Source organism: Candoia aspera, chromosome 3, assembly GCF_035149785.1.
Source record: "Candoia aspera isolate rCanAsp1 chromosome 3, rCanAsp1.hap2, whole genome shotgun sequence".
Lineage (NCBI taxonomy): Eukaryota > Metazoa > Chordata > Lepidosauria > Squamata > Boidae > Candoia > Candoia aspera.
The window spans coordinates 79982757-80001993 of NC_086155.1; the positions used below are offsets into that span (position 1 = coordinate 79982757).

At 38.8% G+C, this 19237-nt stretch overlaps 1 protein-coding gene across 1 annotated transcript; it reads right to left on the minus strand.

The window, feature by feature from the left end:
- Positions 1 to 7198: 7198 nt before the first annotated feature.
- On the minus strand, positions 7199 to 18740 carry MCOLN3 (mucolipin TRP cation channel 3). Its single transcript, XM_063298203.1, has 13 exons — positions 18513 to 18740; positions 17183 to 17350; positions 16579 to 16732; positions 14229 to 14313; positions 14055 to 14151; positions 12777 to 12876; positions 12082 to 12194; positions 11842 to 11991; positions 11193 to 11294; positions 10951 to 11073; positions 10333 to 10539; positions 8682 to 8812; positions 7199 to 7419 (listed from the first exon to the last, which is right to left on the minus strand). The coding sequence occupies exons 1-13, from the start codon at positions 18738 to 18740 to the stop codon at positions 7413 to 7415; spliced, it is 1665 nt and encodes a 554-aa protein (XP_063154273.1). The 3' UTR covers positions 7199 to 7412.
- Positions 18741 to 19237: the final 497 nt, after the last annotated feature.

A 19237-nucleotide genomic window follows, 5' to 3' on the forward strand; every position in this document is an offset into this window, starting at 1 on the left:
CTGCAGAGGATCAGAATCCCACTGAAATCACTAGGCACTACTCCTGAGTTGAAGACTTCAAACCAACTTACTTCACTTTTTTTTAAATTCTAAATCAGTTAGGAGCCAGTTTATCAAGGGAACTCACAGCATGACTCCATTGTTGAAGATTGGCTTAAAGACTGCAAAGCCAACCTTCTCCCCTGCTGAGAAATACCACAATCTATGCCTGGGTTTGTGACATCAGCCAGCCTTAGGAAATCTAAAGCAGCATTCTGCCGTTTTTCAGAATTACTGCTGAAAGTACCATGCCATTGCTTTTGTTGGCCCTTCGGTTTTGTTTTTTAATGAATCAAAACTGCTACGTTAAATTTGTATAGAGGTGCATTCCCGGGGTGGTGGCCGCAGTTTAAAGCACCGTACAAGCCCTCTCCTGAAAAAGCAAGTTTTCTAGAGGTCAGTGGTGGGGCTTGCCTTCTGGTAAATGGGTACAAGGCCTTGATCAGCGTGAGGTTGGAGAGAGTTGCATCTGGTCAGCTTCCAGGAAGTGTCTGCTGCTCCCCTTCCTTCCTTAAATCTTGCACCCACTCACCTAGTCACCAGAAGACTTCCCTTTCCCCAGGGCCGCAGGACCATGGTGCAAGGAGGCCGGGGTTGCCCTCCGCCGCCTGCTCCTCTCGCTCTAGCCGTCCCTACGCACTCCAAAAGGGGCGCGGGACACACGAAGAGGAAGAGGCGAAAGGAAGCAGAGGCGAAGCTCCAGCGGCGCTGCCGTCACGTGGAACTCGAGCGGACACGCTCCAGCAGCGAGCGCAACAGCCGGCGAGCAGAAAGCTGCCACGGCCCCCGCGGTTTTTCTCTGTTGGGCTCCTTGAGCAAAGGGGAAATTAAAGATGCTTGGTTAGACGCCTCGCCCGTGGAGCCACTGCTATCTTTCCAAAGGCAGCGAGGCTTATATACTACACCGTGCGCCCCTGCTGTTAAAGGGACAAAGCCATGTCTGCACAGGGCAGTTGCGATCAAAAAGAAGGCGTCAGAAAAGTTTTAGGATTTATTTCACCTTTTTCCCCCGCCTCGGCGTGGGTTCAACTGTTGCTCCAGGGGCACGCCGCGAAGATACGTTTGCCGCGTTTCCTGCGGCGCTGTCGGGTGAATAATGGCCCACTGGCAGGGGCTTCCTCCGCCTTTGAGGATCCTCCCCCTTTCTAAAAAACACGGTCCTTTGATCTGATTCCCCACTTCCATCCCCATCGAGCGGAGCGACTTTTTTTTTCCTCGCTGTAAACTCAATCTAGGCAGAAACGCAAAAAGAGAAGGGGGAGTGGAATTTTGCCAGGGTCGCTGTTTTTTGCGCTCTGCTATTGGCCAGCCGGGAAGCGGGGGGAGAGCGCTGACCAGTAAGAGGCTCTTGGAAGGGCAAGATTGGGGTGGGGGGAGGCATCTTTTACCAGAGAAAAGCGCTTGCGGAGTTTTCTACTTCAGGTGTCACAATACCTTGGCTAGTTGACCTCGCATTGGTGGGTTGTCAGTTGCTCCTCCCTCTTGGACGATAAAGTGTTTTTGAATGGCCCTGAACACAGATAAGATACCAGGTCTTGAATGCAGAGTAGCAGCCAATCTTATAAATTGTTCAGAAGAGAGAGATTTCGAACTCAAGCAAACAGGCACAAATATCCTGTGGCCTAAACTTCCTTAACCCGGGGTCCTGATTTGTTAGATTACATGCAGGTCCAAAACGTCTGGAAGGCAGCACTTTGGGCAATGCTGCGTCTGACTGTGACTGAACAACCATATTAATCTTGGGGATCTATTTGGCACTAAATTGAGGAGATGCACACATGTGGTGCACACACCTGTTCCCCGGTCCTCTCTCATAATGAGACTTCTCACATCAGCTCAGGATGTTTCTTACCAGTATTACTTGCAGCAAAACAATTCTTCCCCCAAGTCTAGGCCTACCATATCTGGGCTGCAAAAACTCCAGTGGACCACTAGATGGCAGCAAAGAGGACTTTCTTGCAGTCCACGTTTTGTGGGCCTACCAAAATCCATGTATTGAATGATGAGGTGAATGTTAAGGAAAAGTGGCCTGAGCCTCTATGGCTAACCTTTTAACACTTTGAAAAGACCAGGACTTGGCAGGGGTTGTTTTGGTTTGATTTTTTGCCTCTCACACAAAGGCAGCAGAGCTGACTACTGCACCACATTTGACTGCAGAACTCTAGATGACCACCAGATGATAGTAAAGAGATAAGAAAACTAATTTTTTCCTGCTTCTAGATTTTTGCAGCCCTGCTTGGCTAACCTTAAACAAAGTAAGGGTGGGGGGTTATTTTGCTCCCCATAAAAGGATTGCTCTTTGGCTCAGAGTTCTTGGTAGCTGCACAGAGAACAATTGCAGGTGATTGTGAAACTGGTTCATGGGATTTGGATTGTGACAGTGGCAGATGTGAAGAAGCCAGGAGTGTATATACAGTGAAGGCAGAAGCAGCAGCTGCCTTGGGGACCACAGACCTTTCCCTTGCTATGCCTTCAACAAATTTGATCACATGGGATAGTGCCATTATGTATTGGCTGCAATATATAATGCAGGGGCTGCAGGGCCATCACAGAGTTATAGAAAACACAGGCTCTTTGCCATTACTGAATGGTCCTCTGAAGATCTGCAGCCTAAATATGGTTCCTATTTAGCACAGGACTTCCATATGAGCCAAAGTGGAAGAGCAGAGCAGAAGGAAGGAGGAAGTGAGCCGGTGAAGAACTGTCCCACCACAAAAGACATTTTGGTAATGTCTGCCTCAGAAGCTCCAGAATTTATCAGAGAAGTCCATGCCCTTATCTCCTCTAATCTGGAAAGCTTCTTACCCAACAGTACCTCTAAAACATTTGTTTCTAAAGAATGTTAACTACCAAACATTAGAAAAAGGGATTAGCAGATTTGTTTTTATTTCTCCTAAATTTTAAAGACTTCCCATGCCCTGGAACCTCTGCCCCATATGATTAACATTTGGCAGGCTTTATTTGCAAGTGGAAACCATGTGCATAAAGATTATCTATCTATCTATCTATCTATCTATCTATCTATCTATCAATCAATCAATCAATCAATCAATCATTATAGGCACTTTCCTTCTGTAAATGTCAACATCAGAACCCCTTCAAATGTGTCCAACATTTGTCAGGCTTCATTATAAACCTCCATGCAATTTTAGGACAGGAATGACAAGGGACAGGTTGAGAGGTAGAACTACTGAGCACCAGACCAGTGTAGCTGATGGGGACAATTCTTTGTCTGTGAGATCCAGTAGATCCCAACTCTATCTGGAACGGGCAGTTTGGGGGTATATATTGGTGGTGGTAGATCTACAGTCATAGTAATTTCCATGGGCATATCCAACATGAAACAAACATAGCAATGATCTTTAATAGACTGAAAAAATACGTTCAAGCAGGACTGTGTACTTTATTCTTGCACCAAGTTTTCTTCTGTACTAAATAGGCCACTAAAAAACACAAAAAAAAGAGGTACATGAGAGGTTCATTAGATGTCAGCGAGTATAGTTTAACATAGAGGGCTTGCCTGAATAATAATAACTGAAGATAGTTGCTTCTGGCTAAAAAATGTTAATTTTAGCCTTCTATATTACCAATTTTAACTAGATGAATCTTAGGCCACCTTTAACATTTAAGCTTTGTGAATCAATGTTCACTGGTTGGATTTGGCAAGACTTTCTCCCAATCCAATCTGAACTGGGAAAATATACCTCAATTTTATTTGTATTACTCTTTCATAATATCATCACATAATATAGCGTATCTATTCACTACTGCTGATTGCTTAAGATAGGATCTGGATTACTGATATAAAGACTTTAAGCAAAGCAGAGCAAAATATTCTTTCCAATCATCCAACTCTGCAACTTTATATTCTCCTTCCTTTTATCTGGAGAGTTTCCTCTAGCCCAAAACCCAGATATATACCCTTTGAGCCATACTACAATATAATCATTTTTAAAATCACACAAAGACATTACTGGTTAAAGAAATATTTATTTGTAGTGTTCATATTATGTATCATTCAGCGTAAATATAATATTTTGATGTACATTCAACATAATATTTTCTACAGTATCTTTTTACAAAATGAGAATAACCAGCATGTTTTATACTTTCAAAAGTTTGTACATAGTACATAATAGTGTCTTGTTTGTCTTTCAATATTTGTCCTATAATTATTGCATCTGTATCTGAAAATTTGAATCTAAAAATAGATTATCTTTATTTTTCAGATTTGCTTTCCAATATAACATGACAAATTAGACATCCATAAAAGTTCCATTTCAAGATTTTATACAAATATTTAACAGTTCTAAGACAGGATAAAAAGTTAAGAACTATAATTAAGCATATTTAATGTTACGCCCATTCTTACTTTATTGCAAGCAGCCTGCATTTATTTAATATAAAGACTTGAGAAACACACTGCACTGATGTTACATTGGACTTGTAATAAAATATTTGGTTCTCTGTTACTGAGTACATCTCTTTCTATCTAATAATAGATCAAAAAATCCAAATGTGTCAATCCAATTATTTCCATCTACTGTAGCTGGAAGCATATCAAATAATGTCAGCTACTGAACTTTAATGACTGAAGCAGTGGGAAATCTGTAAATCACAGGTGGTCTCCAGAACTTTTTTCAAGCCCTGGAGCCCTCTAAGATTGCTCTGCTAAATCAAGCAGCAAACAACTGAATGACAGCCATGAAATTTTCCGAGGGAGGCATGTCTTTTTTTTTTTTTGAGACGTAATAATTAAAATAGGTATGTTTAACTTCAAATAGCTTAATGTATCATTTTTACTTTTAAAAAAAATTAAAAAACTCCTCAAAGGGATGAAACTCCCAGTTTGATCCTTCCAATAACAGCCTCTCTTGTGGCCTTTGCCAAATCTATGATAGTAAATTAAAGGTAATCCCCGGCCATAAAAGTTGGCTGTACCTGGACTAAAGTGTTATTTAATCACATTTAAATAATTTGTTATCTATATTTGTTTCTGAAGCTTTGCTTAAATATGTCTATACCAGTTCCTAGTGAAACTGTTGAGCAGTTGGCTAATCAGAAGTCAGGACACCTGGCTATATAGACAGTCAGTCCCTGCTCAGTTGCCTGTGGTCTGCATAGCATCTCAAGATGCCAGACACAGTTGCCAGCGAAATGTTAGGAAATATTTTGTCTACACCACAGTCACTAAATTCTGAAGCTCAGTACTGCCTAGCAGATACCGGCTGTGAAAGCCTACTCCTAGGGAAACTGTTCCTCAATAACAAACACTTCAAGATTCCTTTTTCCTCTTGTTTACTTCCTATAACTTAATCTTTAAAAAGAGATTAAAACAGTACAAGACTTAAGGTGTGATCCTATTATCTAAGAGATTCGGGGAACCACAGGATTTCCCCTCTAAGCAGAAGGCTCTGGCCTTGATGTGAAAACTCTTCTTGAAGACTCAATCAGACTCTTTCTGATATTGGTGAACCCTGACTTCAGAAAGAACCAGAAGGTGGCAGGCCCAGGGAAGGGCCATGGATCCAGTGCTCTCTTGATCCTCCAACATACTCTTAAAGCTTGTAAAGTATCTATACCAGCCTCTCCCATCGTTCCCAGCTGGATGGTAATCTTTCTGCAAATATCTCTGTTCCCTCACTTCCAATCTACAGATTTGTTGCCAGCAGAATTTTGCAAAGGTCTAGGCCTCTGATACTAGAGAATGTTAACTAAGATTGCCCTGCCCAGTGATTTCTAGCTATTCTTTTGCTGCTATATTCTCATTCATCCTAGCATTTCAGGTGAAAGTCCTGGAAGCCCAATGTGGATCCCAAGTCATGCTGACAATCAAGATAAGGTTTAGCATAAAGGAAAATAACTTTTTCTGACTGGAAGTTTAATCTTTCCCCTTTTTTAGACCAGTTTGCCACGACTTAACTTATTTAAACCTTTTCTGTGCATTTATTAAAGTAGGAAAAGATTAAGGTAAGTAAGTTTTTCTGTAGCAGAGTACCCAGGGCATTTACAGGATTTATCATGACTTAATTTGATTTCCTGCTGTGAGACAACAGCTGGCTTCTTCCTTTATGCTAAGCCATAATACTGTTTGTTTCTTAGCTTAGTATGATAGATAAAGGGGGGGAGAAGTGTAAGGCAATAAGTCAGAGAGTCAGAGTTTGAAACATGGTTTCAAATTTTCAAAATACTTCTTTTCCCTTGTAGTATGTCAGTATTGATTGGTTTCAGATTATTTTTAGCATTAAATTAAACTTCTTCGTGCAAACCGAGCTAGTTAGACTCCACTGAGTCTTTTGTTCCCAGTGACTACTTGGACGTATCTATGTAGTTTTATTGGCAACAATATGGAAATGGTTTGCCACTGATTTCCCCTGGAGTGTTTTTATTCCCCTGACTTTCCAGTCTAATCTACAACCCTAGGAGTTCCTGATGGTCTCCCATCCAAGGATTAACCAGCTCCAACTTTGCTTATTTAGCCAAGGTTGTCAGCTGTGACTACTGCTTGGTTAAGAGGCTGTTTAACCCCCAAATAGAAGTTCTGTCATAGGATAATTAGATGTTTAGCTGATTAGGTAATTATATTATATTTAACCAAAACACTGGCCACTAATAAAGGTTTTTAAGTTAGCTAGGCTCTTACCCATTACAACATCAAGCCAAGCCACCGTCTTTAAGTTAGCTGAAGAACTAACAAATTCACAGAATGGAGTATACTGCAACACATACAGCTGAAATTTAAAAACTCTGAGTCTAGAAGCTGTCAAGTTTTGTGGAACACATCAGAAAAAAAGTAATTCGATGGGGAATCAAAATCTACTCTTGGTTCCCCTTTACCAGTCTTCTTCAATTCAGTAGTATACATGAGGAGGGGAGGGTGAGATGGTAATCATTTTTATAGTTTTATTTTATATGGTATTTTATAAACAACTGAGAGTCAAAGTCCTTTAGTGACCTGTGTCAAATCACACAGAAGATACTGAGTTACCATCTGCTCTCCTTTATTTTTCAGGTAATCTACAGATACCTATAGAAAACAGGAAAAACTGTGTGATAAATTCATGCAGAGAGTTATTCACACATTGTGCCTGTAAGGTAATGATAGGAAGAGGCTGGTATGTAACAACAACACCAGCTGACACAGTTTTCCATTGTTTTTCATAGCAATTCTAAGCTGTGCATTATATAGTAATTAGGACTCAATTTATAAACCAGAATTAACATAGATACCAGCAAATGCTCCAAAAACATTCATGACAGTGTTGTGCCTCATATATTAGAACTTCCTCTTTGTTTGTTTATCTGTGAATCTGTGATGATTGTGCAGCTCCAGAATCTCCAACTAATTTCAGCAATTATTGCCAATATTTTTATTAAGACCTAAAGAAGAGGGGGGCGGGTTGGGAAGGTACATTATCCAACTATACAAAACATACGATGAAGAGAAGGAAATCAAGATGATCACATTTTATAAAACAAACAAGAACTGTTGATATAAAGAAAATAGTTTTACAGTCACCCTGGACAATGCATATCCATATAAGAGCAAGGTTAGAAGTCTTAATGTTAAATAAAAAATTTTTTTAATCATATGGCATAGCATAGCAGTTTGGTGTTCATGCTGCTTTTTCTTGCTGGGAAATCCTTGTGAGGTCCAGCAGCCAGATGTGTAGACTATTTAGCTGTGACAAGTCATGTTGCCTGGGGTGCATCACGAGGAGGCTGGGCCAAGGTCACCCAGCTGGCTTTCCTGCCTAAGGGGGGACTAGAACTCACAGTCTCCTGGTCTCTAGCCCAGCACCTTAACCGCTAGACCAAACTGGCTCTCAATAAATTAATAATTAGTGGGAATAATCACAATTGCTTGCTTTACAAAAATAATACCAAAGTTATCTTATGCATAGTTATTTAAATGAAGGGCCACTAGTATCTTTATTCCCCAAACCCTCAGAAGCAGTTTAAAATAAATAAGTAGTTTCTTTCACTTACGACAACCTCAAATGCCAAAAAAAAAGCAAAACAAAAAATCACTGCCCTGCTCCAAAAGAGAAAGTCCCCTCACCCTCGTTCCACTAAAAAGGGAAAGAGAAGAGAAGAGAAGAGAAGAGAAGAAACTAGTAGCCTAGCAAAGCTATTCAGGCCAGCAGATCCAGTGCTAAAGAGGAGGAATCTGGAAAAAAAACCCTAGTGTTTAATTTAACCCCTGCTCCATTCCTCTAGGCTACTGAGAGGAGTTGCAGAGCTCACATGCAAGCATTTCCCTGATGTACTCAAGAGCCAGAAGCCATTTCCCAATGGGGAAATGAAAGCAGAGCATTTTGGAAAAAAAAAAAGTAATTCTTCACTTCACAGTGCTTTCAGCTACCCTTTATTTCCTTCAAAGCTGGAAATAAAGTAGCTCAGCTTTCTAGCATGGCTGACATTGAGGGATCATGAGGAACCAGAGCAGCTTTCAAACCAGTGCAGAATCCCTAGTCTTATGTGGAAATGCCCATAGTTTCACTGGATTTGAGATTGATTGCCTGCTAACCTGCTTTAAGTTCTCACAGCAGCCAGTTTTGTACACCGAGGATGGAATATGGCATTGAAGGGGGAAAAAAAACAAGCTGTCACCCACTCCAGACACACCTTTAGTCACTAACCTTTTACAACAGCAGAAGACATTTACAGGACTCTCATCTTCTAGTCTGTATCTTCCAGAGTTTGGCAGATCTTTGCACTGTGCTATGAATGAATGAAGTTCTGTATCTGGAAAGCCTTCTTGCTGGTAATGCTAAAAACAAAGTGTCATCTGGCATCAGTTTAGAGCAACTCAAGTGGCTATTAAGTGATTATAAAAAACACAATTTTAAAGAGGTTTTGGGTGAGGGAAAGAAGGGAAGGTCAGAGAGGGTTTCTAGTGATGAGGAAGGAACCATTAGGTAAGTAGAAAAGTGAGGTTCTTGCAAATTGTTTCCCATCCACCTTTCCCCCAAGATTTCACATACAGAGTAGAAATTAGGGGTGTGCTTGTAAACTGCTTTTTAACTGGCTTCAAGCACTGGTAGAAATGGCAGGGGTACACAACTTAGGGCCTCAGGATCCCTTCCAAATGATGCTGCCAAATCATACATTTTCATATGAGAGAAGAGGGAAATTCTGAAATCAAAAGCAAATCTACCTTCAAGTTTTGCTCAACTCCTGGCAATTTGGATGCATCTATGCAGTTTTCTTGCACAGGAAGGATAAGGAAGTGTTTTCCTTTGGCATCTTCCAGCATGTTATTTCAGCTTCCCAGGCTAACCTACAGTTCTGGACTTTCCAAGTCATCCCCAATGCAAGGGCTAACCAGGGTCAAACCAGCTTTGGCTTGTCAAATCAAAAATTAGCCAGGTGCTGCTGGCTGCTAAGGCAGTTATTAAATACATAGGGAGGGGGTAATCATAGGAGCTGTATTTAATTGAATGTAATTGTAATTCAATTTAAGCATAACATTAACTTAAAATTCTGTCTTTGTCCCTGGGTCTTCTCAAATCTGGAATGTGGGAAGGGTGCTTGAGTGAAGCAAATGGTTTTTCATTTTTTTCTATTCAGCATAGGGCCTACAGAGGATATTAGGAAGTTGGGGCCCTGCTGACAGGTGTATCTTCTCTAAATCAACTATCTTCTGAAGAGATTCCCTCATATTATAGAAGATGGGGATGGGAGGAGGAATTGTCATCATAGTACATGTCCTCCTGCCCAAAGGAAATAACATAGCAGTTCTGATTAAAGAATAGCTGGGAAGTTAAGCAATAGGTTACAGCCTTAACCCTCAGATTTGTTCTCTCTTTAGAACCAGGCCCACCATTCTAACAAACAAGATTTATATACAAAAATCAGTCATCACCACAGGCATGGGATAAATGATGACACTGCATCATGATGTCATCATGCAAATGACCCAGCCTTCTTACTTGCAGCAGATATCATGATGTTATTAGAGCTCTATGTCATTTGCATGATGATGTCATGATGTATCTGTCATTGTCCTGACATCGTTGTGGGTTGTTATGGATGCTGCTGGCCATCACATCAAACTCCACTGGACCGGAAAATTAAGAAGAATGGAAAAGGAAGGGAAAACATTCTATCCTGATGCTGCTCTTTTCATCCCATGCTGAAATTCTTGCAAAGATATAGAACATCTCTGTGTGCACAGAAGACTAATTAAATAAATAAAACCACTTGGCATTCAGAAAAAGTATTTCAGAACTTTTTGAAATTCACATTTAAAAAATTAAACATAACATCCTATGGTAAACGTCTATGTACCTTAACTGTTTCATACGTGTCTGTAATTAGGGCAATGAAGAGACTCAGAACCATGTAGATAAAGAGGCTAATGAAAGAGTAGAGGTAGATCCGACTGAATAGCCATACTAGGTAGCTTTTCTGCTGCATTTTTGCAAAAGTAGCAAACATGTCATCTCCATTTATCAAAGAGAAAAGACATTCAGAAACCATATTCAAGGTATGGAACTAGAAGAGAAATATTCAGGAACAGACAGACAAAACAAATGAAAAAGAACATCATTTACGTTTTTGTTCAAGTTGTTTAAAAGACACTGGCCAAATAAACTGCAAATAAATGTTACATGTTTTACCCAATAACACACCTTGAAAAACTCTGGATATTACAATGTTTTATTAATGTCTGCATCAATATCTCAGATAATAGACAGTGTATACTTATATATGACAACTCCATATTCCAGGGAGAATAAATAAGGGTATATATCTAAAGAAATAAACTGGCCCTTTCAGATATCTTGGCAGCGTGCTCATTTCCTTCAGTGAATTATGTGAGAGAAGTTAACGTTTGCACAAAACACTTTGGATACTTCAGATACAAAACTAGAACAAACATCACAACCATCTAAATCACAGTACCTTTGCATGATATGGGCCCAGCACAATCCAGCCACAGAAGCAATAACCCAGATAAATCATGGCAGCACAGCAGCAAAATCGAATGACATTGGGCAATGCTGCACGGAGAGTCAAAATAAGCAGCTGAAAAACAAGGCCCAATAAAAACCCGAGTTGCCCATTAGATTGTCAAAAGGCATTCAGTACCACTAGATAATACAGAAATAAATACCAATAGCATGAAAGTCCCAGAAGATCCTTACATTATATTTCCGAAAGAAGCTGAGGTAGCGGATCACTCCAAGCCACACAAGCATGGTGGAAGTTCCTAAGAGGATACTACAGACATCATAGCTTGTCAGACTCTGCATGAAGATTAAGATGATGTCCAATAAGTTACACAGACTTCATTTTAGGTGAGGTGCCCAGAAAAGAAATCTTCCATATTCATTTTAAGACTGAGGACACAATATTTTTGCTGGATTAGCAGATAGACAAGACCATCCCTTAAAGGTGGGCATCCCTTGTTATATTAAAAAAAATGGGGTAAAGAGTTACAGAGGTTGCGCAGGGCTGCTTCCTGGTGGACAGAGAGAGAGAACTGTACAACAAATTAAATATTTTTGGTGCATGTTTAAATACCCTACTGAATAGACCCTTGATGTGCAGAGATGCTGCTCATTTCTAATTTACAATGTCATTACTATGGGCAGATAAAAATACAGCCAGAAAAATCCCTTTTCTGGAGCAGCAGTCTTTTCAATCTGACCATTTCCGCAGTTGAAGACTCAACTGAACTATCAAAATAAGGAATTTCAGGCTGGCAAATGTGATTTCAATTGGGAGTTCCAAAACCGAAGGAGAGATTAGAATATGGGTTTGGGTCATCTAATCAGCATATAAGTCACTTACCTTAGCCTGTATCTCCATCTTTAACGTAGAACCAATTATGGTAAGAAGGTCACTAACTATGATCATGATATACCATCCATTGACAAATTCCATCAGATCAGCGAAAGAAATTTCTTTCTTATAGTGATGTTGGAAAAAAGTCACAAATTCCTAAGGTATGTGAGTGGGCAAGAAAAGAGAAATTGCTGTTGAGAAGCTGCAATTACATTTATTAGGAAATACTGACAAACATAAGCTTACCCTTTGTAGATGAATTCCTTTAATTACAGATCGTATGCAGAGAATCAGTGATGCAAGACATGTCAATATGACAAAACCATCAAAGATCATCATGTAGTGGGTATTCTTTTGTACTGGAAAAGAAAAAAGTTTGATTTACTTGTCTATGCATAATAGTTAACCTGATTCTCTCATAAGTCACATAATCATTTGTGTCTATAGGGGAATTTTCTTCATGAAATTGCCTTGAGAAACTATGGAGAAGAAGCCTCCATCCGATTTATAATGACATTCCAATAAATGCCATTGGAAAAGGGAAGGGGTGGATAATTAAGATGTTCAGAGCAGTCAAAGAGAAGGAATGTTTCACACCTTTCAGTGGTCTAAAGAAAACCCCTCCTCTGAAGCTAATATTTGCATTGGGACAAATTTCCCATTGTTCCCATTGTGGGGAATTCCCTTCTAATATAAACCACACAGAAAGGGACTTTTTTAGGACTAAAGCATAGGATGAAATGATGGAACACACCCACCTACTCGCTCTGATTTTGTTAATTTTCAGTTGGCACACTCCTTAAAAAAATACAGTAACTGTACATTATAGGCAAATACTGTATTTGACCTCAAGTATCATTAGATCTTCAGTAAAATCACTAAGCCTAATATTTTGGCTCTAAACAAGTAACAACAAAAGTATGAATTTTTTTTTTACTTACTTGACCCAGAAACATGCCACTCTTTACATTCCTTGATGGCAATATCATTGTCTAGGCTTATTTTAATTCTTCCACTATGTGCTTTGTTATCAAAGACTATCTGTAGATATTGTGGAGGCAGAAAAATGCTATTATTATTATTATTATTATTATTATTTCTAAATATTTCTATCCCTCACAAATTCAGATAAGTTGAATCTGAGAACGATTCTTCTAGCAAATAAAAAACGACTGAAAAATCTTAGTTTGTTCCAAACGCTTGCATAATGAAAGCAAAACTGTGATTTTCATTTATTTGCCACGCTTCTCCCTAAAGGAGCCATAAAGATTTATAGTAGCTTGAAGTGTAACTTTGAAGCTGTGGTGGCATATAAGAAGCATGTCCTGCGGAAAACAGAGAGGGCTTAGTTTTTCTGCCCATACACTGATCAAGTTCTGTCTCTGTACGATTCTTCCCAAAATCTAAGCAGTTTAAAAATAAGTAACATGGAGAAATAAAATGAAGGAAGACTATAGTTGAATAACCTTGAAGCAAAACATAGAGCTATGAGAGAACATAGCACAATTTCTCCATGTTTCTAATATTTTTTTGAGAAATATTACTATTCTTATAACTATTTGGGTTTTATTGCACTTTTCCATCTGAAGAGTATGCAAGATAACCACCAGTCACCATCAACACAAAAGAAATAGAAACAAATTTTAAAATGCACAATTAAAATATATACAGTAAAACAAAAGTATTAATATTATTGTTAGTGTAATTCAAAAAGCTAATACTGTGCAGATATATGTTTTGACACTTACTAAAAGCAGAAAAGGTGAATTATTGAGGGGGTATTTGCAGCTGTGGGACTGAATTTATATTATCCTTAAAGTAGTAATAAGCAACTGGTGCTTGCCTCTTGAGGTAGATTCAGCTTCATAGTTATTTCACTTCATTCTCCTAAGCTGCTAACACAAATACTGTGATATTCCACTTTAAGAAGAATATTCTGCTTTAAGAAGAAGTCCCCATGCTGGCTGGGGAATTCTGGGAGTTGAAGTCCACGCATCTTAAAGTTGCCAAGGTTGAGAATCGCTGGTCTAGACCCATTTTTCCCACTCAAACCTGCCCTTCAGAAAAAGACTAATCACAAGTGGAAGGTCTATCAGAAGTCCAAACTTTTTTTTAACTTGTGTTCCTACTCATGACGATGTTACCTAGTTGGGTAATGAAACATCCACAAACAAACAACCAAGCTCAGAGAGTACCAAGGCGTCCACACTTCTACTCACGGTTAGAGTGAAATCATAGCAGTCTGGGAGTTCATGTTGTCGAACTGTCTGGAGATTAATGGCCTTCAGTTTGAATGTGAGTGTCAGAGTCACAAGCCTAGAACAGAGACTGGAGCTTTATTTCACCATTACCCAAAACAGACAAGTATCCTAGCAACTGATATTCCTCCTCACCTATGGAAGTCTAAAGTGAAATTGAAAGGGGTCTTCCTCAATGTCCCATTTTCCAAAGGTTGCATTGGCTCCACATAAAGACACTCTGAGGGAAGATATATGGTTTATATGGAAAATATTCAACATCTCATAAGCTAAAGAAGACAGAAGTTCTGTAATATGGCAAGGAACCAAATCTGGTCATTAGTAGCCTTATCTAAATAATATGAGATGTAAAATCTTGTTCATAACTTGCAAGAAAAAAAGCAACTACAAATATATTTCTTGATTTAGTGTATACCCTTACTGAATTCCTATCTTGTGTGGATTCTTATTTGATAAAGAATCCCTGGCAATATTTGCTACTTAAAAATAAATTCAAAAAGGAAATTTTATATTTGACTCACAGATCAGTGCCATAATACCAAATAAGTACAGAATTACAATATTATTTCTATGGTTACAGGCTCTTCTGCAACTTATATCTATAGAATGGCACTTCAGTGAAGTTATAAGCCACTTCCACTCTAAACAGAATGAAGAAATGCTAATTTAAAAAGTCCTTATAATTATAATGTAATTACTTTATTGGTTCATGTAACTGCATACACATATACAGTATATCAAGAAAAAAAAATCTCAGTCTTTCAGCAGTCCTTTAATATATTTCAAATGCTCACAATAGGTTTGAGCTAAGATGTCCTTTCAGAATTCAGCCTTTGGCTTTGTTCAGAAATGTTGTGCACATATGTTCACTAGTTCACTAATAACAGAGATCATTATTTATGTCACTATTTCCAAACTCCTAAAGGAGGTCACAATGCATATAACAGCCTCTAGCAGTAATTCTACATGTTCAGTAACCAGTATTAATGTAGGACAATTAAGACTGTACTCTGACCACTCAAGTTTATTCACAAAGTTTCAGAGGTCCAGCCTGCAATGCAGAGCAGAGTCAGCCAAGATATTTCACTATTTGCCTGAAGGACATGTCAGAATGGCGCCCTGACCAGTCCAAGTACACAAACTAACTGAATTGGTAAGTGTATCATAAGATAACATTTTCTTCCATACCTGAGGGCAACAGGGTAGGAGAGCAGAGCAGGCCATGCAGCCAACATTTGTCATCCAATAGGTTACTAATGCTTTCTACCCAACATCTGCTGCCTGAGGTGACTATCTCACTCTATCTAATGGTAAATCTCACCTTGAACATTAATCGCCTATCAGTGTTCAGAGTACATGACTGATGTCTGCATTGTTGAGTTGGCAGGATACTTTTGTACATGCCCCTTTCTGAAAGAGGAATGGCAATCTGTTCCGGTTTTGATTATACTACAGTATCTTGCAAGTAGATGCAGCCTTAACTCTGTTCAATAATTATGAAGACCCTGCTTCAGACACAGTTACAACAGAGTCATACACACTGGCTTACATATGAGTCAGAAACTTTATAAGCAGGCTATCAGGTTATTTATTTATTTATTTATTTGTCACATTTATTTATTTATTTGTCTTATTTATTTATTTATCTATCTATTTATTTACCGCCCATCTCATGTACGACTTCGGGCAGTTTACAGACAATAGAAAGTTACCTGGAAACTAAGCCCTGTAAGCCATACATGTGCAGACTTCCTTTCTGCAGATCACTGTATGGAACGTATTAGGCCTGCTTGACATGGGGGTGGGGATTAAGTAAAGCACTCACATCACCACTCCAGTTTTCATGACTTTAACAGAACTCTAATGTACAGGTAGCACTCACTTACCGACCGCAATTGGGACTGGCAAGTCATAAAGTGAAACATCACAAGACCACACCAGACTTATGACATCACTGCAGTCGTTACGCAAATCACTGCAGGTCGTTAAATGACTTGCGACTTCCTGCCATCTTCCCCATTGACTTTGCTTGTCAGAAACCAGCTGTAAAAGTCACAAATGGCGATCACGTGACCATGGGATGCTGCAACTGTCATAAATGTGTGCCAGTTGTGAAACACCCAAATTGTGATCATGTGACCATGGGGACGCTGCGACAGCCGCAAGTTTGAGGACTAGTTATAAACCTACTTTTTCACCACTGTTGTAACTTTGAATGGTTGCTGAACAAGGCAGTTGATAAGTGAGGACTACCTGTAATAACTAAGTTTCTTCCTGTACAAAGGAAAGATCTCCCTTTAAGAGTGTCCCTTTTACAGTGCCTGTACCTTATAATGTCTACTGGAAATTACCATGTATTTGCTTTTAAACACTATGACTTTCCTTAACTTCTTCTCCATCTTTCTCTCTCTCTCTCTCTCTCTCTCACACACACACACACACACACAGAAACCATCTATCTGATTGGAGTAGTCAAGTATATCACCAGTTTCAATTTCTGGATCAATATCGAAAGTGTCATTTCCAGGGCTGATAATTCCTCTCTTGTAGAAGTACTGACATATTGTCATGGGTGTCTCTTCAGTTCCTCTCTTTTCATAGGCATGATTCCCAACAGAAATGGTATGCAGCTGTAAAAACTAACCCAAAAGGGACAACCAGTTAATAGATCTGCTTGATAATCAGAACTAAGCTAATTTGGGAGGCAGGAGAAGGTGCCTGTGGTAAAACATTCTCCTTTTCAGGTTAACATCCCTCGGGACAGAATTACAAAGACTAAGGTTCAAATAAAACTCAGCTGGTGAACTTGGTTCAATTACAGAAAACCCTCAGTTTTATGGGCCAACTGACTGTGCTACCTCTATACTTCTCACAAGGCTACCATGGCATTAAAAGGAAGCCATCTGCATCTCTTGACTCTTTAGAGCAAATGCAAACTATACAGGAAACCAAACTAATTTTCCTTCTATTCACATCTGTTCACTTACCACTGAACATATTGACTTGGATTTTTTCAAGCTTGGTTTAAATTCAGTATACAATTTCATCATTATACACTATAAGGATGCTTTTTATATAAAAAGAATTACCTGGTTTATTGCAAAGGAGATCTGGTCATAGACATCTGTCTGTGTGTACACTGCGTAGGTGTCATCCATTCTGTCCGTATAACCTTTCAGGAATAGATGCTTAAAGGACACTGTGTTTTCTTCTTTAAATGCAACCACCATTTGATTGCTTAACCCAAAAACTACAAGCTGAAAATATCACAACCCCCCCAAAAGTTAAATGTTAGCAATTTATAATGTAAACTTTTCTCCACAAATAGTTGCTCATGCTTTGATAACTACAGCCCGGATCATTAAATGTGGAACTTACATGTAGTACAAACTTAGTATCAACAGAAAGGGAATCCTGCAGCTAAAATACTCAATAAGACCATTCTGACCACAAGTGCACTAACTTTTTATAGCTGGCAGAACATTCTTAGCTAGTTCTATCCCGTCAGTCATTTTCTACTCCCTCCCTTGGTGGCTTCCTCTCATTCCAGGAGTATGAAAGATACGTTGTAAATAAATCAGGAACTGAGCACGTAGAAAAGGAGAGCTGGGTAGAATCCCCCATTTTACCATTTTTATTTTCATTCAGTGGTTAAAACCCTCTCTATTTATGTAGTTATACTCTTGTTACACTTATAATTTAGCCCACTTCAATATTACAGCTGTATTATTCGTTTTGGTCTTTGATGTGATTTGCTAAGTAAAAACATTGGACGATATTAGTTTAGTTCATATTGGACATTTTCGTACTGTATTCTGCCCACACAGAGAGACAATTTCCTAATAGTTGTTGAGCAGTGAGCATTTAGTAGAAGGTTCAGGACTGCCACATAAATTAAATTAAATTAAATTAAATTAAATTAAATTAAATTAAATTAAATTAAATTAAATTAAATTCAGCTTTAAACTTGATATTGTTCATTGTCTCCACTTGACTAATAGCTTATTCTGTCCATTGCTCCAATCTAGCACCCATCAGATGTTTGGACTAAAAATCCTATAATTCCCAAACAATATGGCTATACTGGCTGGCACGCATGAAAGTTCTTGTACAATACAGATGGAGAGCATATGGTATGGATGCCTGTAATACTATTAAACTTGTCAGTCCTAAATACCTGACAAAAAATATTTTCCTCCAAAATATCAGGATACAAGAACACTGAAGCCATTTCCTTGCTTATTAAGTTTCAAGTTCTGAAACTTTCAGGTAGCATACAAAAGTTTTGAGAACACATTTCTCAGAGCAAAAGTAAATGAGGGGTTGCCACTTAAGTGGTTATAACTTCTTGGATTTATGTTTGGTAACCAAAGATGGGTGAGTTAAAAAAAACAATTGTACTGCAACCCTCTACCTCACCTGGATAGTAACCATGGCTATTTTCAGAATTTGTATGCCAAGCTTCCACGGTTTTCTCCCTCGGGCCCAGAATTTTTCACAGGGATTCATAAAGAAAAATTTAAGTTTCCTTCTCAGCTGATCTTCTAGAAGCAACTCCTGGCACATCGGTGGGTGATGCTTAAAACTGTATAGGTTTTCATCATCATGAGTACTGCAGCTGCTTACAAGCACTTCAGGATTTTCCATTGCTGGAACCAGAAAGACATTAGCGATATTGGAATGACTGACCAAAAATGCTACACTTGGGTTTGTGAGCATAGCTAAAACATGAGCAGAGACTGTCTCTTTTAACAATGAGTGAGAGATTACAGCCCTGACATACAGTATCACAGCACCTTCCATCCCAAGCTACAGCCAGTCCAGAGTAATATGATGTTATGGCATTAGCTAAGCCGAGCAGCAAGAAAGAAATCTGTTGATAGTGCAGAAAAATGAGTTCTCCCACAGTTATCATGTTCCTGTCACAGAAAGCACTATTTTTAGAACCAGACACAAGGAAGCTTTTTCCATAAACACATTATTTTGTGTATCAGTTTTCCTGTTTAGATTTTGCAGTTGGATATTATTTCAAGGGTTATTTCTCAAAGCAGATTTTTTTTAAAATTCTTAATTTTTTTTTCTTTTACATGCATATTCATATTTGGCTCTTACTTGATTTCTGCAACACCATGAAAATGGCTGGA